The 21,594-nt window shown below is 52.5% G+C and overlaps 1 protein-coding gene across 1 annotated transcript in view; it reads left to right on the plus strand.

Annotated features, from left to right (window-relative positions):
• Positions 1-5,867: 5,867 nt before the first annotated feature.
• Positions 5,868-21,594, plus strand: part of GAD1 (glutamate decarboxylase 1) — a 42,585-nt gene continuing 26,858 nt past the window's right edge. Inside the window, exons 1-5 of the mRNA XM_012781916.2 lie at positions 5,868-6,117; positions 7,531-7,675; positions 10,942-11,004; positions 16,813-16,971; positions 18,485-18,727. Of these exons, the coding sequence (XP_012637370.1) occupies positions 7,594-7,675; positions 10,942-11,004; positions 16,813-16,971; positions 18,485-18,727 (547 nt within the window). The 5' untranslated portion in view covers positions 5,868-6,117; positions 7,531-7,593. The remainder of the gene's footprint in view (positions 6,118-7,530; positions 7,676-10,941; positions 11,005-16,812; positions 16,972-18,484; positions 18,728-21,594) is intronic.

Below are 21,594 nucleotides of genomic sequence, written 5' to 3' on the forward strand. Positions count from 1 at the left end.
CAAGAAGCAGGTACAACAATGAACATTTATTGAACACCATAAACCAGGCACAGCTGAACTTGCTAAAATGGGTTTTATGCAAGTTAAATAAACTAGCCCACAAAGCTGGGCTTAGCCCCATTTTGCTGATGAGAAAACTCAGAGCAGTGAAATGACAGCTAATAAATAGAATCAAAATTTAAACTCAAGTCTGACTACTGGTAGCTTCAAAGTTTTTGCCTTTCCTCCAGTAAAAGCTGCCTTGGGGACCTCAAGAGGTTCCTAAGAAGATTCCCCAGTGAAAAGAGTAACAAAAATATCTCTATCAAGTTATTTCAGATGAATGAAGCCTCATATGATTGTATCTCATATCCTAACCCTCCCATTACAGGAGTCTGGAGAGATTAAGTGATTTTTCCCAAGGTCAAATGATTATGATGTGACAGAGCCAGAAGGCTTTACTGAGCAGTGTGCCAGGCACTGGGACCAAAGGAAGAAGGTTCCAGCCCACTTCTCACTAAGTATGTGGTCTGGCAAGTCTTGTAACCTCTCTGCACTTAACCTTAGCTATGGAACAGAAGACCTCAGGTGATGATTAAATGACAATTCATACAATAAACACAGCACACAATTTCCATGAGACATTTCTCATCTCTATAATAGGATAACCATTTCTCTTAGTCGTATTGCTAAAGAGAGAGACAGAGAGGTCTCTAATGCCTCCCACCACCTCCCCCTGTGAGGCCACACTGGATAGCCTATGCCAAGACTTTTCCCCCAAGTCCCACCTTGGTCCCCGTTGGCTTTCTTGGTCCCCGTGAGAGACTGTATCCACCAGCCATTGTTACAATATTGATGCATAACACATCACCTCAAATCCATGGCATTGTAGGTCAGCTCTACCAATGGTCAAAGCAAATCATGTGGCCAAACCCAGTAGCAAGGGCTGGTAAGGGAGTAAATAGGCAGTCCTAACCTAGGGGGAGGAAAGAAACATTTTAATAGTTCAAGGCTCTCCATGCTCTGAGGCTTGTCACTGGCTGAAGTTGAGACACTGTGCCTAAAGTCCCAGTGAGAAATAATATTTCTCATTTACTCCTCATATTTAGGAACTGCCTGAAATTTCAGGTTACATAGATCTTAAAGGGTTCCTGGCTCACCCATGGTCAAAGAAAACAGGACCTTGGCCTCAAAACTGAGGGTAAGGTAGAAAAAAATGACCTCCCAACTGCTTTGGGAAAACTCTTGCTACTCACACACAAATGATACAGTAGGAACCTTTGTCCCGTATAAATTCCAGTGAGCTGTTTCATATAAGTTCTTGGCATAAAACGGACTGGGCTGGAGCAGCAATGATGAATCCTCCTGTTAGCGGTTCAGTTTCCTCCCGGAGAAATTGGCCAAGATTAGGGAAGAAATCTGGCCTGAAATAGAAGTTTAAGTTATTCGACTCTTCACAGCTAAGACAGAGCCTTCAGAGCCTTCTGACAAACAACAGTCCCAGATACTTACATCTGAGGATGGGGACTAAATAGCTATTATTTTAAATAGTTGAAGAGCTTTCACACTAAAACAAATGGATCAAATATTACTACACTTAGTCTCCCATTCGATACTCTATGTCACTAAAGAATCTCAGATGGGAAATCCTCTTCCTTGCAAACCACTCTTTCGGGAAAGGACTGATTATGCCTTAGTTTTTGTTGAAAGCAGAAAACACAGATCCATCTTTAAAGCTCCCTGTCAGAGTTGCAATCAATACCTGTTATTTCCTTGTTTTCCAGTTTTGCAGTGCAACAGTTTCTTGCCTGATATTAAAGGGTTCAACTACCTTTGGGAAACAGCTATGTGGGAAAGAAACGAATGCCATGTATCCGTTTCTCTTTCACCAAAGGGACAGACGACCTGGTGTTTCCCAGGTCACTTCCGGAGCATTCGTCAGCATTTAAAAAGGCCTTGCTTTGTGAAATATGGCAGGAACGAGTGTCAACTGGAAAGAGCCGCCTTCTTCCTTGAAGATCTGCTCCCTGGTGGCGCCAGTTGTTTCTTCTCAGAAATTGTAATCTATCGCCACCTGGCGGTCGCTCTGTATTCCTGTTTGGAATGGCAAGAATTGGGCGTTTTAAGGTTTGCACAAGGAGATTTGCCCAAATACAAATCACCTTGCTCCTCCTTGATTAATTTATTTATATTTTGAATGTTTTCGTCTTCTGACTATCTAAGGGGAAAAGACCATTTGACAATTATCTGAGGAATTCAGCTCTCTTTAGGAGAAATGATTGTAATTCCCAGAGTCCTCTCCAGCTTTCGGGCTGGGATTCAGCCTCGCCTCCCCTCCCCCCGCCACACGTTTAACCCTTTCCTGCCTCCCAGGAGTGAGCGCGGCGTGGTCTACTGGGATGGGGGTGTGGGTTTAGCTAAAGTCCAGAATGATTCGGGGAACTATCTTTAAAGTACACAAACACAGTGAATGGACCTTAGCTTCGACTTTTAAGGAAAGCAGAATGTAAGGTTAAGCAACACCTCCCCCGGTCTTCATCTCGGGAGACCGACATTTAAACGGTGAGCACTGCCATTTTTTTCTTTTGGTCATAAATTAGATACTTAAAATAGATTTTAAAGAAACAGCTGAAATGAACCAACGTCGTGGCTCTAAATTACCTTCGCTGGAGGCTAAAAATGCTAAGTGCGTCAAAATGAACCCGACATCCCTCGTCTACTCACCTTGACTGACCATGTTTTAGGCATAAAGGTCTCCCCGGCTGCCCGTGTGGTGGGTGTCCCTCGCCCCTCCTACCCACCCGTTTTGTTTTGTTTTGTTTTGTTTGTTTCCTTTGCAGAAAAGGCTCGGCCCCAAATCCGGTTCGAATATCTTTAAACCTCCCGGGGAAAGGGCATTGTGGGCGGATGGTCCTGTTCCCAAGTTCCAGCCATGGGTGACCTGAGGAAAGGTTGTCCTGGGCAGACAGGAGGGAGTCGCTGGCTGCAGGCTCGCAAACCCCCAACGCCCCGAGAGAGAGATCGGAGGGGTAGCACAACGCCCTCTCCTCCCTCTGCCTTCGGGCGTCGCGTTCCCATTTCTTCAAAGCGCTAAACCCTAGATCAAATGCGAACGAAACAGCTGGGCGGATACCACTCCCTTCCGGGCCACCCCTCATCGCCGGTTCGAGTCCCGGGGAGGATATATTTTTTTTCCACTCCCATTATCCTATGAATGCTCCCCCGGGAGTAATAAAAGATTAAAAGAAGAGTGGAAAGCACAAACAAAAATACAGATTCCAAATGTTCTGAAGAGCCAAATGACAACCACAGCCACCCTTAATCCAAATTCTTGCCAGGGGAGGAGAGGAGTGGGCGAAACGCTCCACTCCCCAACCCCAGCCAGGCAAAACGAACACAGCGGTTACCGCCAGGTGGGAGGAGGGCGGGAGCGAGCCAGGAGGGTTGGCCAAGAACCAGAGGCGGAAGTGGACAAAGGGAGGTGTGAGGCACAGAACCGCGGGCACTGTCCTTGGTGCTGAAAGAGCTGTGCCCTGTCTCAAAACTCAACCTACTGGATCTGGGTGGAATGCCAGGCCTTCAATCCCTTCCCTTCCCTGCCGAGCCCAAGTTGGAGTGGTAGACAACTGAAAATTAAATCAAAGCCATGAAGTCCTGAAGTCTGCTACTCTCCCTGCCTAACAGGAATGTCAACTCCATGCGTGCAAGACAGTATAAACTGCAGGGACAATGTAAGCTCCAAGATAGTAAGCCTGGCATAAAGTAGGTGATTAATCAATATTCGCTTAACTAAACGAATTAATCGCTAGTATTCAATTAAACGTTTCAAAATTAAGAATGAACAAGAACTTTCATTTCCTCTCCTCACCATAAAAGAGAAAGAGAGCAAAGTTCCCCAAGCTGGATATGGACTCAGCCTTAACTTGCGATCCCTAGACTTCTAAGACATCTTTTTCCCAGAGATTATTTTCTTGGCTAAACGTTAGAGGTGACCGTTTTGGATTCCGGGGTCAGAGGAGGAAGTGGCTGGAAATTGCTTAATCTCATGCCACAGGTGAAGCGAACAAATCTTCCTTTCCAGGGAATCTGGCGTTTGGGGAGAGGGTTAAGTAGACAGAGGGCGAGCGCTCGTCTACGCGGGCCAGTGAACACCTTGGGGACACTGAGATTTTTTGCCTCCTCCCTCCTGTCTCCTTGCTCCGTGCATCTTGAATGCTTTAGCACTGGCACCTGGTTCCCTGATTGGTGCGACCATCTTGTTTAGGGAAGGCTGTTGGAGGGGGCGTGGGTGGAACTCCGAGGCTCACCTTGTTGTAAACCAAACTGCTCATTTCAAGCAGCGAGGAGAAGTTGCGGTTTGGGGCGAGGTTTCCGACGCGAAACATGCACCTCCATCCTGCCTGGCCTAGCGTTTTGGCGCCCGCGCTGCGCTTACTGCGCGCCCCGCCGTTCAGGATGCTTTGGTGTCCCTAAAAAGTGCCTGGGTTTTTATTGTAAGGTGGAGAGAAGGCGATAGAACAGGTATTTTCTTTAGTATCTGAGGCAACGCGGTTATTTCAAACCTCACAGAGAGATCTCCCTGGCTAATCGGTCTGTATCACCCCGGGGCGGCATCTTCGATCTCCCTTATGGAACTTTTGGTGATTTTTAAGTTTTTCGGTGTTTCCACTGGTCATGGTGAAAGCCGATAAGACATTCAACGAGAAGAGACGGGCCTCGGCGAGCGCACGAGGCTTCAGACGTGCGCATAAATAACCCTGCCTGCTGCACCGATAACAGGGGGAAAATTGTAAAAAACGAGTAAAGGAATCACTAAGCACCCGGTGTCACCCAGACACGCACAAAGATCAACTTTGTTTTTCCCTAAAGAAAAAGGAACCGAGGGAGAGGAGGAGAACTTAAACTAGCGGAGAGGGGGCTGGGGGAGGCGGGTAGCAGAGCCTGGTGTCCGCCCCGGCGCGGGAGCAGAGACCCGGCGAGCGCAGGGTCCCTCGGTCTCTGGGCGCTTGGCGCCCTCTGGTGGGATGTTTTCCGCCAACGCCTTTTCACAGTGAGGGGCTTTTCCCATCGCAGCAATTTATTTTAATGTTGCTTAAATATTGCAAAAAGAAGAATCCTTAAACGGCGTGAAATCGAAGGGGGAGTGAGGGAAGTGGGCCAGGGCGAGGAGGGCCGGCCCGCCCCTCCAGGGCCACCTCTGTGCCCGGGTTCCTCGTGCGTGTGGAGCGGCACTCGTGCGTGTTATTAACCTTCAGACGTGATCAATCAGGACTTCTTTCCCCATCACCAAGGGAGCCAAAGCTACCAGGGTGCGCACAGCGAAAGGGAAACGGGGCCCTTTTGCCTGCCGGTGACATCGGGTAGCTGAGGCTAGGTGTGTTGGGGGGAGGGTCCAGAGCTGGATGAGGAAACTGGAGTAAGGAGATGGAGGCTGCTCCATGCTCTGAACGGTGCCCCCTGTCTCTGCCTCCCTTGTCTTGACAACAATCCTAGCTCAGTAGAGAGCCAGCGAGGACACGACCCAGAGCTCGTTTTCGCTCAAGGAAGAGTCACGGGTTCGCAGATCTGGGGGTACAGCGGGGCTGGGGGAGAGGATCTAGGCAAGCCACTGCTCTACAAGATATGGGAGGGGGAGGAGAAGGAAGGGAAACGCTCACAGAGGCAGAATTCTTCGTAGGAATGATCTTTCCCCTCCTCTCACACGACACCCTGACTATTTTGAGAAATAGAGCGTGTTGAGTATGTTCTGGATTACTCATAGGACCTTTTTTCCCCCGGGCGCAAAACCGTGAGCTGGATTTATAATCGCCCTACAAAGCTCCAGAGGCAGTCAGGCACCTGCAAAGGAGCCCCGCCGCCCCGCCAACAAGCTGCCCCCGCGAGCAGCGGCCTCGTGATTCCCCCGCCGAGCCGGTCCCCGCCTCCCTACTCCGCCCCCGCCTACCCCGTAGCCGAGCTGCCGCCTCTCCGGATCTCTCTTCTCCAGGCGCTCGAGTGCGGGACGGGACTAGCGAGAGCGAGGAAGCAGCTGGAGGTGACGCCGGGCAAGTTACACCAGGCAGGGCCGAGCGGAGCCAAGCGAATCACCGTGCGCTGCGCGGAGAGCGGGAGTGCCTGGCTCGCGGTCGCCAAGCCGAGGTGGGTAAGCGCGCGACCACCGGGACTTACCAGCGCCCAGCCTCGGTTGTTCAGCTGTGTCCTCTCCGCCCGCGGCTTCTCTGCCAACCCCTACACCCGGCGCCCTCCACGCTCCCTCCGGAGCCGAGTGCTTCCCACCCGCCCCAGTCCCAGCTTTCCACTGGGGAGTTGCACAGGGATCCCCGCCCTCCGCACTCTTCCTGTCTCTGTCCGCTGGATTCAAGCCCCGGGGACACACAGAGGCTGAGGCTGTCGCTGAAGTGGGGCGAGAGCGACTTTTTCTTACGTGTCCAGGATGCGAGCGCCGGTCTCCCCAAAGGGCGCTTGGGCAGCAGCGGCTGAAGGCGCGACTAGGAGCGGTAACCTGTTACTTCCCCAGCAACCGTGGCCCACTCGCTGCCAGCGCTGCTGTGCGAGTGCGCGCGCGGGCTAGATATGGGGCCTGAGGGAGGATGTGGAGGCGGTGGCCAGTGGGTCTTAAATCTACCCAGATTGGCCCACACTCTCCATCCCGGGGCCTTCGGACGCCTTCGCGCCAGCGCGGAGTGCAGAGCAGGGACGCCGCGCACCGATCTTTGTCCGCCGCCTCCTGCGCGCTGGGCGCAAGTTCGTTTCCCCGGTGACGTTCCCCTTTCTTACCTCCCCCACCCTGTCTGGATCTGTAGTGTGAAAAATCTGGGGTCCTGGGGGGGGGGGCTACATAGAGGAGAAACACCGAAACCGGGACGAAGCCTCGCCCAGGCTTTAGATGGCTCAAAACCCGGTGGGACAAGAGGGAGATGAGCGAGGTTCCGACCCGCTGCTTTCTGGCTGTCTGGAGTGCAAGGTGACTGTGTTTCTTCCTCGGCCAAAGCTGAGCGAGAACATAAAGATACGGACCTTTTTCCCCTCTCACCTTGTCTCACCAAAGTCCCCAGTTCCGGGAGCAGTTAGCCTCCTTCTTTCCAGGGAATTAGCCAGACACAACAACGGGAACCAGACAACGAACCAGACGTGCCCGCCCCGTGCGCCCTCCCCCCGCCTTCCCGCACGCCGGCTGCAGAGAGTCCAATGGGGCTTGTCGCGGCTCGGCTGGAAAATCGCGCACCGAATGCTCCCTTGTGCTCCTAACCCATACCCCATACCCCCGCGTCTTGCACTGGCCTTGGACCCCCTTCGCCTCGGCGCTGCACCCCAGGTCTCCCAGCCGCACCTCCAGATTCGAGAGCCACCCAAGTCCCGGAGCTAGAGCGCACGTCTCCTCTGCCCCCCACCCCCGGCGCACTCGGACCGGGCAGGCTCGCTGCCCTTCCTCCTCCTTCTCCCTCCCGCGCTGGGACTTCAAGGAGAGCGTCGGCGCCCCCGGCCGCTCAGTCCCTCCAGTGTGCAGGACCCCGGAAGCCCTCGCCACACAGCTCTCGCTTCTCTTTGCAGCTGGTTCCTGCGCGCGACCCGCAGAGTACCCGGGACAGTAGAGGCCCTGGGACAACCGAGCCGATGGCGTCTTCGACCCCATCTTCGTCCGCAACCTCTTCGAACGCGGGAGCGGACCCCAATACCACCAACCTGCGCCCCACAAGTAGGTCCCGCCCCAGTTTCTATCAAATGGTCTGCGGGGAAGATGGGGGCGCTGAGACGTCGGGAGGCTGCGCCGGCGGAAAAGGAAGGGGGAGCGCAGAGATGATGGAGGCTGGGAAATAAATGGGGTTCTGATCCAGGTCCCCGCCAGAGGTCATTCGACTGTCAGGGACGCTAGGTGACTACCAGGACACATGAGAGCGAGAACCACGCAGGGTCTGAGCAGCGGCGATTGTTGAGGGCTTCGCGGCGGGGGAGGGACGCGCGGCCGGAGTGGTGTTTTTGTTATGTTGCGTGTGGTTTTTTTGCTGGTTAGGACGACAAGGGTCAGGGCAGGGGGGCTGTATGAGCCGGGAGTCCCAGCAGGAATAGAGTTTTCTGTCTCTAGCTTTCGTTGAGCCAAGATCTGACCTCCTCCTTTTCCCCTGCGCTGTGCTCAAAGGCTATAATCAGCGGAAATTTCGACGTTAATTGCAGCTTTTAGAAATCTCAGGGTCCCTAATTGCTCCAAATTTGTGTCGGGCTATTGACGAGTGAGGGAGAAGCCAGGGGCGGGAAAGGTGCATACAACTGAGACTGAACCTCGACATTTCATGCAATTAATTACATCTCGGAGACAAAAGGGGGGAGGGGAGCGGGCAACATCCTGAATGGTTGAGAGACGGAGAATTGGGAGGGGGCAAAAAGGTTTGTCAGGGAAAGAGGAGAGAGCACCCCTCTCCTTTCTCCCGAGCAAGAGACTTGTCAGCAGGTGACACCTCCGGAAGACAGAAGAAAGGGTAAACCAGATAAAAGGAGAGGAGGCAGGGATTTATAAACCTCTACTTTTAGCTCCACGCACTCAACCAATTTCCAGAATCTGTCTTTAATTTGGATTGATTTTGTACCTCTGTAGAGGCGTGGGGATGAGGGAATTGTTTTTCTATTTTTTTTTTGTTGTTGTTGAAGTGTCTCCCTACCCCACTCCCCTAAAAATCTATCGGCTAAGACCGGTAAGGCTTGCAGATTTTCTATAGCGGAGGGGCTTAGGAAGGACAGTGTGGCTAGAAGGAGTGCCCACTGCTGCGCTTTTATGGCTTTTAAGCTTGACAAAACAATTGTCCTCATCAGTGAAGGTGGGGAATGTCATCCCGAAAGTCCTCTCTCCACCCCTTTGGTGCTGGCACTGGCTCCTGGGCAGGAGGCCTTGTCTTAAGTCCTCAGGCTGCGCGCGTTCCAGTCCCTTTGCAGCTCCCACTTCCTGCCACCCAGGAGGGCTACAATTACCCACACAACAAAGAGGGGCTCGGGAGAGCCGCCAGCCCTGTGGCACATGAGCCGTGGTTGCTGGCGGCGGAGCTGGCTGGAGCAGGCCCAGAGGAACGCGAGCCCTGCGCGCCTTTTGTCTGTTGGTTTGGCCTTGATAGATTTCTTTTCTGACCCTCCCCACATTTCCTGCCCCTTTTTTTGCTGCCCGAATGCGGTTGGACGCAGTTGCGTTCACTAGTCCACGCCCGCACGCCCATATTTCCTGGAGGCCACCGGGCGCAAATGCCTGGCCTGTGTGGGGAGATCCAGCAGAGGCGATGGCTCGAGCCGCACGTGGCCTGGCGCGCCTGGAAGCCATGGCGGCGAAGGCAAAAGAGCCGACGACCCTGCCGGGGAAAAGCAAGCAGCACCGGATCCCGAGAACACCGCCCCAGGCTTTCAACAGTCCAGCTGCAGGGTCTACACCCCAGGCTGCACCTGCACACCCCGGGCACTATCGATTCTCACCCTCCCTTGTAGACACACCCTCGCCCGCCCAGCTAGCTCCACTTCTCACCCCCTTCAAGGTCTCCTGGGAGGTAGCCTTGCCCAGGGCTCACAACCTGGGTGGGGCACGGAGCCCTCCTAGTCGTGGGCCACTAGGTCTTCTAGACCCCTGCCACGTCCAAAGATCTCTCCCCAGCTCCCTTTCTTTTCTTTTACTGTGACCCCCAGTTTTTGAAAGGCAATGTGTGGTGTCTGAACTCCAGCCTTCCCACCGAGTGACCTTGGAAAACTTGCCTAACCTTTCTGAGACGGCAGTATTTTTGTCAAATGTCTTAGATAAACACCCCTTCCTGTTTCGTAGGGTTGTTGTGAGGGTTCGTTGAGGTGGTATTTAAAGTGAAAGCATTTTATCGGTGGAAATAGCTCTTCATCTGCCAGGTATTAGGGCTTTGCTTCGGCACCGATTTCCTATCACTGGAACTCCATCTGTGGCACGCCGTCTCATCGACATCGGTCTGCTTCTTCTACCCGCTGGGGCTCTGTTGTGCCTCGGGTTTAATGGATGTCACTCTCCTTATCGCAGCCTACACTTGCGCGGGGCTGGAGGGGCGGGCGGGGGTGGGTTGGAGGGTGGGAGCAACTGGAGGCGCCTCTCTTGGAGGGATAGAAAGGGGATTTCGCTCTGGGTCCACCTCACCAGCCCGCACGCGGGCTGAGCAGGCACGGGGCAGCTTTCTGCGCTCCTTGCTGGAAGTTGAACCCCAAAGGCAGGCAGAGAAGGAAAATCTCGCAGCCCCCGGGTCTGCGATTCGGACCCAGAGGAAAGGTGTCTGATTCCATTAGCCTTCGCCTGCTCCAGACCCGAGGATGTCCACAGGAAGGGTTAATGAGGGGCAGGTTGGAAAGAGGGGGCCGGGGGTGAGGACCCGAGGCGCACTATTGTCTTCCCGACTCCCCAGTCTGACTGAAGAGCAGTCATGCGAGCCCGATCATCTAGTCAAATACTATTTTTCACCCAATTAATTCCTGAACTCTTCCGCGACCCCATTTCATGCCAGTTTATTTTAAGCTGCCACTCGGCTGGAGACCCGCCAAGAAATTATGAGACGTTTCGGTCCCAGATGCCTCGGTGTTCCGTTTCTGGGCTGCCGTGGTCGCCCATCGGGTCTGCGGGACCTGGCCAGTGGGTGCTGGGCAACTCGCGTGGCGGGGCCTGGCCCTTTGCGCGTGGGTCCGCCTTCGCCCCGCTCCGACCCCACCGCCGCAGCGACCGGACGGGGGTCAATTGAGGGTACCCCTACGTCTCAGAGACACCGTTCTATCCCTGAAGCCAGCCAGCAGTAGGAAGGGAGTGTGATGGGGGCCCAGAGGGCACGAGGCCGCCTGTCGGCTCGCAGATTCGGCCCCCAGCTTCATTCAGGAAAGAGCTTTCGGTGAGGAGCACTGGCGAAGACTTCCCCCTCCCCCCAAACACCTTTGCCATTCACCCACTTCCCACAGTCTGCCTGACCGCACCTCTCTCTCTCGTCCTAGCGTATGACACCTGGTGCGGCGTGGCCCAGGGATGCACCAGAAAACTGGGGCTCAAGATCTGCGGTAAGTAGAAGGCCCCGCTGGGGCCCGGCGGGCAGCGCGGCGCGCGGGCCTCGTGGGTTTGGAACAGTGGGACGCGCTCGGAGGGGATCCCGGCTCTTGGGTCTGATTATCCAATTACAGCCAGGACGGCGGGCAAAGACGTTCCCCTACAGACCCTGACACTCCTCTGCTCTCCCCCGACCGGGTCCCGAGGGGAGTCCCCAACCCCAGCGATCGCGTAGAGGGAATTCCGAGCGCCCCGTCTGGCCTGGCACGCGGGAGCAAAGCGCCCCCGCGCGGCTGCCCGGCTTTCCTCGGCCCGCGCCCGCGCGGCTCAGACCCTGAGCACTCTGCCCGCGCGTCTCGCAGGCCGTGTGCAAATGTGAACTGGTCTGGCTTGCTCGAAGACAGACCAAAGGCGCGGTACCTGCCTGAGGCTGTGGATGGCACCTGGTCCCTTCTTCATCGTCGCCCCTTTCATCCCTACCCCCACCCTTGGTCTGAGCGCGTTGAAAGTAGCATCCCTGGCTCCAGGTTTTTGCCCTGAGATGTCACAACGGATTCAAATTGTTTTGAGGCCAAAGGAAAAGATTGCCTGCAGCCCTCGGTGGCCTGCCTGGGGGAGGTGCCGGCAGCGCAGGGTTTGCCTGGCGCTTCCTTCGAGGCGAGGAGGGAAGAGAAACGGGGCGGGCGGAGCGGGCGGGGGTGGGGGGCTGGGGGCTGCAGCGGGTGGGAGCACCGGGAAGTGTCGGGCACGATTTGCCAGGGAGGAAGGAAAATAGATCAGGGAGCTGGAGAGGAGAGAGAACTGCTCTGTGGTGACGCGAGGGTCTGAAATGAAAACGCCCAAGGGATGTAATTGAAAAAAAAAAAAAAAAGGAAAAAGGGAGATTTGTTCGAAGGGACACAGCTGAGCGGCTCCAGCTGAACAATGAGGACTTGCTTTCCTTGCTACATTTCACCGTCTAAAATTCTCTAGCCTTATCGGGCTGGAAAATACGGATGTCCCCAGGCAGAGGGTGGGGAGGCGGGGGAAGATTAACGAGGGGCTTATTAAAGAGCCATCCGTTATCCCGCTGCGCGCGGGCGATAGCGGCCGAGCAGGCGCCGGACCCGCCCGCCCCAGCCCGGAGCGCCGGGAGCCGGTCGGCCGCTGGGTGCTCCCTGCACCCGATCTTTCCAGCCTCCCTGGGTCTCGGTCCCTGAGGGCGGTGGCAGTATGGAGTCCCAGCAAAGACGGGGTATTTAGCAGCTTTGAGGAACCGCGGCTTCCCGGCTAGGCTGTGCCGCGCCCCCCTGCGTTTCTGAGGCCGTGTTCCCTTGGTCCCGGGAGCCGGCATTGACCGTGGGGAAGGGAAAGCTCTATCCCTAGACCTCGCCATTTTCCAGGGAAAGCCCAGCCCTGTCGAGGGGCGGCCTGGGGGTTGCTCCTCTCCCCAGAGCGCCAGGCCCGAGGGCCGAGGCCAGGGACGCGCCCTGGAGCTGGGGCAGGTGGCAGCCCCTGAGCTTTGTTCTATAAATAGCCCCTACCCCACCCCCACTTCCACTCCCACCCTGCCGCCATTCCCGGCTTAATGGCCCGTTTCGCGCCAGGTCCCCTCGGCGGCCGCCGCGCTCAGCTTCGGCAGCAGTCGTTGTCATGCAGTCGGGCAAGCAGAACTGAGCGAGCCCTGGGCGCTCGCCGCAGACGAGGACAGGGTAGGGGCAGGCTCGGGATGAGGGCTGCGATCCCTGCGGTCCCGGGCCTGCCAAGGGTGGTGCAGGGGCAGCCCTCATCCACCACCATCCCGCCCCCACCTGCCCGGGCTGCTGGCCCTCGGGTCCGCCAGAATAAAATGTCTAAGCGCCCCTTTGGGGACATACCATATGTGACCCGAAGGGGTAAAGGGGCAGGAGACAGTTGATCTTCGCTGGGTTCGAGAATTGGGAGCCCCAAGCTGGCATCAACTTCCCTTCCCTGCTGTCAGCCAATGCCAAGAGGGAGAGCTCTTGGGGGCTACAATCCTCAGAGAATTCCTTCTCTGTTGCTAACTCATCAACCCCCTTCCCCACCACCAAACACTGATTTCTGAAAGTTGCAACCCATGGGACTGGAGAAGACAGGGTAGTCTGTTGAGGGAAAATTGCCCTTGGCTAAAATGCTCTGTATTTGGGGACACAGGTTAGGAGGCTTCCCATTAGGTTTGATTCTGAAAGAATACAAAACACCAGTAAGATTTATTTTCCATACTTTGGGCCAACTCTGGCTTTCCATTTTAATCTAGTGGAGACGGAGTGCCATCTTCGGTTTCAGCCACGGATCCACAGTTCCCTGGCTGGCACCCCCTTCATCCCAAACCTTCATGAACCTTGGAGGGTACCCTCTTGTCCTGCCTGACACCATCCAGTTTGGTTTGACCATTCACCTTAAGCGAGCCCAAGAACTAATAGTCTTCTTCCCAATTCTAAATTCATTGCCCTGGGTGGCCTCCATAAGCATCTTCAGTCATTGCCAAAATTCAACCTGCACCCATGCTCCTGCCTCCTTCCTCCAAAGTGGGGGAAGGAAGCTGCAAGGAAGGCAGTGACTAGTGGTATTCCTGGCTCTGGAGGTAGACTCCCCTGGGAGAGTAATCAGCTAGAAGAAACCCAGGGTCTTGCCAAGAGCTGGAGAGTGGCTGCAGGCATGGTGGCATGACCTAAATAGAATGAGTGACAGGGATCCCTAAGTTCTGGCTCTGGGCGCTGCTAACTTTCCAGTGTGTCCTTGGGCTTCCATCACTTGTCTATGCAGAGGTCCTGAACTTGCTGCCAATTACAGCCCTTGAGCTGTTTTATTCAGCCCACACTCTGAGTGTGTGTGTGTGTGTGTGTGTGTGTGTGTGTGTAGTTTTGTATCAGCCAGTTGCCAACTTTTAAAAAGAGACTTCAAATATTCTATATTTCTGATTTCTTAGAAAGTGGGGGGCAGAAGATACAACAGGGTGCTGCTAGCCCATAAAAGCAGAAAAAGAGCCCTTTCCTCCAAGTAGATACAGTTCCGTGCCACAACTTGGTGAATAGAAAATGTGCTGGGCTTCAGCTCCCACGTCCCAGTTGGACACACGCACCTTGTCACGCACCTATGCCATGAGCACCTGTGCCGTGCACAGCTCGAAGCCCCACTTTGGAAACAACTGACTGGAACCAGGGAGTCTGGTCACACACACACTCACTGGGCCCCCAGGCCTCAGAGTTTGGGAGCAGGGTTGAGGAACCAGCTGCAGGAGCTCCCCCTTGGCCCAGAGGTGGAGTCACAACAGGGCTGGTTTCCTGTTCTACCCTGTTCTACCCTTGCCAGCATTCTACAGTCTAGCCAACACCACAGCAGTTGTGCCTCTGCTCAGCTTTCCTCTTTGCCTCTAAGGATGTAGAGCTCCATTACCAGTTAGCCACGGGCTTAGCTAGGTCCTCACAGCTGGGTGTAGAGAAAGTCCAGTCTGCTGCATTGTTAGGGACATCTTCTTCTGGGACCCTGCTAGCCAGAGAAGTTATCAAAGCACTGACCTCAATGTCACCCACCACCTCTTCATTCTTGGAGAAGTAGTTCCTTCCAGGGCCTCTCAGAGCCAAGAGAGGGCTGGATCATTTACCTCTTTTGAGGGTCCCAATATCTTAGAAAATAAACACCTTCCTAAACAAAGTGAAAAAAAAAAAAGACCATATACATTAAATGTTTACATTGGCAAACTAGTATTTTTTAACACAAAGCATAATGCAATGTAAGTGTGCTGTTTATAAAATACAGAATTTAGAGAAATTTCGTGTTTTTAGTGCACTGCAGGAGGTATGGCCCAGGAAAAGGAGGCAGGTTGGAAGTTGTGTCATACTTATCATCTCTCAACCCTATCAGGACATCTCTGGGGCAGCCTGTGTCAAAACCTCCTTTGGAGATAACATCCAAAGCCTACACCAGGGTCCTGCTCCCTGCAGCTGTGCAGAGGAAAAGGGTTTCAAGGTAGGGAGACTTAAGGCATTCCCAGGGAGCGAGACGGAGGCCCAAACAGAGGTCAGAGACTACAGAGTGGAGGTTCAGGGGATAGGACCTCACCCCATTAGGCCACGTGGATGTGACCTTTCTAGCCTGGCAAATTCCACAGCTTGCTGTTCTGGGACAAAGGGGGCAGCAGTGTCAGAGTTCAGGAGCCAGGTGATCCTGCATCCCTCTGGCAAATGAGTGCTGGCTCCGGTTCTGGAGGATTTGGAGGAAGAATTCAGAAAGTAGGAGAGGCGAGGGAAAGGATACCCCCCTACACCCTGTCTTTATATGTGAGCGTGGAGCTCTGTTAGAGTGTACTTCTCCCTCTCTGATGTCCTTTTGGGCTTTAGCGATAAATTTAAAAGGCCCTAAAACAATGAAGGGCCTGGTGCCTCTGCCTTCTTACTCTTCCCTCCAAACATAGCCCCTGGCTCCCGTGTGTGGGAGGATTCTAACCACCACCAAGGCCTTCCCCATGCATCCTCCTTCCACCCATCACCGTTGAATTGCAGTCCTGGGGAAGCAAAGCTGAATTTTCCAGATTAACTTGCCTTTCTCAAATCTCCTGGGACTTTCTTCCAAACCTGCCTTGTGACGTGTGACTCCCCAAGGATCTTGGCATCTACAAAGACAGATTTGGGATCAGTAAGAAGCTTAGAACTTTCATCTACTTTTTAGTGTGTTGCATTTTGGGCTAAGATTGAGGCTGAACTGGAGGAAGGGAAGCTGAGGGAAAGAGCAAGTTGCAGGCCAGGTTTCCAGAGGCCGTGGAGGGGGCGTGGCTCCGGGCAGATTCTCCAGCCCCTCTGGCTCAGTCCTGCCTCCCTGTTGGCGGCTGGTGTTTGTCCCGCTTCTCAGGTAGGAGGGACTGCCACTACCTCCCAAGGCAGAGGTGAGGCGCTGTGTGTCCCATCTTGGGCTCAGAATTCATGTCAGTGGAGTTCTTGGATGATTTTCTATTTCTGCTGCGACGTTAGTCACCATCTGCTGGACTGTAAGCTCGTGGTGGGTAGGGGATCTGTCTCTCTGATCTTCATCTGTCCCCCATCCTAAATGCTTAGCAAAGAGTTTATATACAACAGATGCTCAGTAAGTGCTTATAGAATTAAATGTCAACACATGAGATTTTCAGCTTTCTTGTGTCTTTCCCCTATACCTGTATTCAAGCAGACAGGCTGATACAGGAAAAGCTGCATTTCAGGTTTAGGTCAGAAAAATACTACTTATATTCAACCCTGGAAGCATTACCTGCTGCCAGAGGAAAGCATCTTCCCTAATCCTCAGTGATGGACCTCACCCCTCCTCCTCCTGCTGTCCTCACCCCTCTTCCTTCCTCTGCTGGTCTCACTCTCCTCCTTCTGCTGTCCTTAGCCTCCTCCTCCCTCGGCTGTCCTCCTCCCTCCTCCCTCTGTGTCCTCACCCTCCTTCCTCCGCTGTCCTCTCCCCTCCTCCCTCTGGCTGTGCAGCCCATAAACCCAGTGCTGGCAGCCTCCTCTCTGATTGTGCCCCCTCCTTTAAAACCCCATCCTGGGGCTGGTTACTGGAGTGGAAGCTGTCCAACTGACTTAATTCTGAGTTCACTGTCACGTTCAGAGAGGAGAATGGGCTTCGCTTACTGATTTTCTTTCTTGCATGACTGGGTCTGTGCCACTGATGACACTTGGCACTGCCCCCTCCCCGCCCGAAGGCGAGTGGTGCCACAGCCACTATATACAAAACACAGGCATAAGCGAGAGCCCTGCTCGGAGGGTTGGCTCAGCCCGGCAGCGGACGCTCGGGGGCCAGGCTGGGAGTTTGGAGTACTCTCTCTGACCTGGCTTCTTGTGCCACAGGCTTCTTGCAAAGGACCAACAGCCTGGAAGAGAAGAGTCGCCTTGTGAGTGCCTTCAAGGAGAGGCAGTCCTCCAAGAACCTGTTTTCCTGTGAAAACAGTGACTGGGATGCCCGCTTCCGGCGCACAGAGACGGACTTCTCCAACTTGTTTGCTCGAGGTAGTCCTCCCCCCACCCTACCCCTGCTCCCAGCCCTGGTGCTGTCCAGTAGTTTTTGAGTTTCTTGCCCTTTTTCCTGAAATTTTACTTCTTTTATCAAGAAATATCTTTACTGACCCGGTGCAGTGGCTCACGCCTGTAATCCCAGCACTTTGGAAGGCTGAGGTGGGAGAATTGTCCGAGGCTGGGAGTTCAAGATCAGCCTGAGCAAAATAATAAGCCTTCGTCTCTATGAAAAATTAAAGAGAGAGAGAGAGAGAGAGAGAGAGAGAGAGAGAGAGAGAGATGTCATTTACTGTCTCTGAATTCTCATGAAACTGCTTTTCCAATATTGGAATATAATCAACCCCCTCCGTCTCTACCGCCCAGGTCCCCATCATTTTAGAAGCTGCATGAGGGAAGTCATGAAACAGTCAACTCTGAAGGCAATTGCAGGGGAAAATACCGATTCATAGAATCTCAGAATCCAAAGGAATCTTACATATAAGGAAATCTAATGATTCCCTTAATAACATTTATCCTCCAAGATTGGCTGCACACTCACGAAAATCACCCTGTGGGAAGCTGGAAGTCTGGGCCTCATAACCAAAGAGTGTCTGGAAATTCATTTTCCCTGGCGAGCTCTTCCACTAGTTTCTGCAGCCCCCACAGCACTGGTCTCAGGAGGTGCTTTGCCAGACTCTCCCCAACAGCTCAAAGGTAGACCCACCCTGCCACTGTCTCCCACTAACTCCCCACAGGGCCACAGAAGCCAGACCAGAACATTAAACATGACTTCACTAAAACCTCAGAAATAATTAGCAGAATAAACATAGAACGTCATGTATAGCCAGACAACCTGCTCTTGAGCTACGGCTGACAACCTCAATTGGTGTCCTACCCCTCTCCTTGCTGGCTAACCTCCCAGCCCACTGTACTGAGCAGAACCTATAACCCAAAGTCACCTCCAGACATCTCGGAGTTGAGGCCCTTAAGGATGAGGTCAGGAGAGAATCAAGGGTCTCTTTTCCCGCCTTCTTGAGCCCCACCTTCTAGTTCCAGTCTCCTGTCTGACGACACCAAAGGACCACCGTCTGTGGGGGGAACTAAGCCTCTATCCACAGAGGCCTTCCCCTCTGCCAACAACAGATCAAGCACCTCATAACACCAAACCAAATGTACAGGGACACACCCGGTCCCAGGGAAAGTCTCCCCATCACACTCTTCATGGGTGCCCCTATAGCTTACAAATGGGCAGCCACACTGGCAGGCTGCTCATGGCTTCTGAAAGCTCCATTCCACACATGAGTAGCCTCTCAGAAAGCCTGTGAATCCCTGGAAAGTGTATGCAAAATATCCATGTATGTGCATTTTTCTGGGGATATGATACATCAGATTCTCAGTGCATATATTAATACATATCCTGGAATGAGATTAGGCCTACACAGATATCAGGGCTAATATTAGGAATCTCTGGGCCAAAGAAATCCAGATGAGTCAGATGACGACCACACCGTTGGCTTTTCCCCCTCAGATCTGCTGCCGGCTAAGAATGGGGAGGAGCAAACCGTGCAGTTCCTCCTGGAGGTGGTGGACATCCTCCTCAACTACGTCCGCAAGACGTTCGACCGCTCCACCAAGGTGCTGGACTTCCACCACCCACACCAGCTGCTGGAGGGCATGGAGGGCTTCAACCTGGAGCTCTCTGACCACCCTGAGTCCCTGGAGCAGATCCTGGTTGACTGCAGAGACACCCTGAAGTACGGAGTTCGCACAGGTAAGGGTGAGAACCAAGTGGCCACGTAGCGGTCCCCATGCCTGCCATCTGACCCTCGCCCGCTGTGAGGATATCGGATCACACTGACGGAGAAACACAAGCCTGGTGCAGGAAGGCAGCCAAGTGCTCAGTGACCACAGGAACAACCCTGGGCAGTAACAGTTGGAGGAAGGCTCCAACCCCAGCAAAAGGTCATCGTCATTTATTGCTGTAAAAGTAGATCAAAAAGATACAAATAGTGCTAGGTCAGTTCTGTATCAAAAGTTTTGGTTTTATGTTATTCACATTCTTGGTTTTATGTTTTTCACAATCTAAAGAGAGCAGAGTGACCCATCTTCTATTTCCTTTCTCACCTCCACTTTTACACCAATTTCATTCTCATAAATCCTACCCTTGCCTGTCCCTATACTGGGGAGAATCGGGCCCATTCCCCTCCCTTTCTGTATTAGTTCCTAGGGCTGCCATTACAAATTATCACAAACTGGGTGGCTTGAAATAATATAAATTTATTCTCTCACAGTGCTGGAGGCCAGAAGTTTAAAATCAAGGTGTCGGCAGGGCTACGCTCTTGCTGAAGGCTCTTGGAGAGGATCCCTGTGTCTTAGTCTGTTTGTGTTGCCATAAAGGAATACCCGAGGCTGGTATTTTTCTTTATAAAGAAAAGAGGTGTGTTCTGCACACAGTTATGCAGGCTATACAAGAAGCATGGTGTCCACATCTACTTCTATTGAGGGCATCAGGAAGCCACCACTCATGTTGGAGGGTGAAGGGTAGCAGATATCATAGGGTAAAAGAGGGAGCAAGAGAGAAGAGGAGGTGCCACTCTTTTTAACAACCAGTTCTCTCAGCAACTAAGAGTGATCATTCACTCATTCCCTGGAGAATGACATCAAGCCATTCATGACGGATCCACCCACATGACTTAAACATTTCCCACCAGGCCCCACCTCCAACACTGGGGATCATATCTCAACATGAGATTTGGGATAGCCAAACAAACCATATCCAAACCATAGTGTCATCCAGTCTCTGGTGGTTGTGGGCAATCCTTGGCATTTGTTGGCGTGTAGGTGCGTCACTCTAGTCTTTGCCTTCACCTTCACATGGCATCCTCCCTGTGCATGCATGTCCAAATTTCCCTCTTCTCATAAGAACGTTGGTCTTTGGATAAGAGCCCACTCTAATTGAGCATGACCTCATCTTAACTCGATCCCATCTTCGAAGACCCTATTTCCAGATAAGGTCACATTCACAGGAACCAGGGATTAGGCTTGAACTCATCTTTTTGAGGGACACAGTTTCACTCACAACACCGTCTACTGACTAGGCCAAAAAGTCACACACACACACACACACACACACCCCCTTCACATTCTACTCCAGCTTCTAGAGTTTAGACACTCTGAGTCATTTCCACCTGGGAGTCCTATTTCCTATTTCCTATTTCCTAATCCTATTTCCACCTGGGAGTCCTTCAGGGTGCCCTCTTGCTTCCTTTTCACGTTACAAGAGCTCTCTCTAATTAGCAATCCTGGCCAAAGTGGTTACTCTTCAGTTGCCTCAAGTTCAAGGACTTTTTGGACCTCTGTCTGAACTATTTCTAAGCCTAGGAGAGAAGCAACAAATTCTTCTCCTTATAACTCTTTCCCCACACAGTTCGGCTTTCCTGAGCTCCTGGGCAGACAGATCTACAGGAATCGGCTGTCCCTTGCGTGGTTGTGACCACAGGGAGAATCCCCAAGGCCACAACTGGCAGCCCCTGGTTCTTTTTTCTTTTTCTCTCCTTCTCCTTTATGTTCCTTCTCACTCTTCTTAGTCATCTGAAGGTAGATTTAAGACCAAGACTGGGAGGCTGAGGATGATAGAGCTGAGTAAGACTATTAGGTGTCAAAAACAAAGTCATATAATGAAATAATGAGGCTGGCCAAAGAAGCTTTTTAAAATAAGGAATCTCAAATAGCTTTTAAGGTCTGCCAACACCACTGGAATAAGTGTAGCTTCATTAAATAACTGATTCATAGACAAGACTCAATTATATGTACAAAGTCTGTGGTGTTTGACTTTTAAAGAAAAGCGCTCTGGTCAATTTACATCAAGTTGCAGCTCTTCTTGGTCTGAGAGCTAACCTATTCCTGATGGAGAATAAGTAGTGTTTGGCTGAATTTTTAAAAGATTCAGAATTCCCCATGTACGTTTTAGCTTGACATGGTTTGGTCCAATGTTTTGTTTTTTGTCAGTTTCTTCTATATACACTTTCTCAGAGAGATGGAGGCCCTGTGGTTTTATTATTAAAGAAAGCCCAGATGATATTGTTCCTCAAAGAAAAATACATGATTTTTTCATAATGGCATATCATATTGTCTGTAAACCTAAAGCATCTCATGAGCAGAGAGAGTGTGGACTTTCATTAGCCCAGTGTATGAATCCTCTCAGGTATTTAGCCAGCAAATACCCATTTCTGTTCTTTGGAGCCACTTCTGGGAGCAGGCATTTGCCTGCATTTGCAGAGTTACAATCTCTCAAGCAGTCCGAAGCCTTCTCCTACACCTTAGGTATCGACCCTGGTGAAAGTGTGCTGTCGCTGCCACGTCACAGCACAGCTCCTGGTCGCTGGTCTCTAGTCTAGATGTAGGTACAGGAGCAATAGAATAAACGCGTAGCTACACACAGTGAAAAATATTTTTTTTGAAAAAGGACATGAGCTCAACCAAAATAATGAAGTGGCTTTTAATAGTGAAAACATACTGATCTGGGTGTAGTCTGTGAAGGAATTTTGATGGCATTTGGAAATTTCTCTACAAATTAACAAAATGACTTTAAAAATGTTTAATAGATTTAGGGGGCACAAATGGTTTTTTTGTTACGTG

The sequence above is a fragment of the Microcebus murinus genome, chromosome 8, assembly GCF_040939455.1.
Source record: "Microcebus murinus isolate Inina chromosome 8, M.murinus_Inina_mat1.0, whole genome shotgun sequence".
NCBI lineage: Eukaryota > Metazoa > Chordata > Mammalia > Primates > Cheirogaleidae > Microcebus > Microcebus murinus.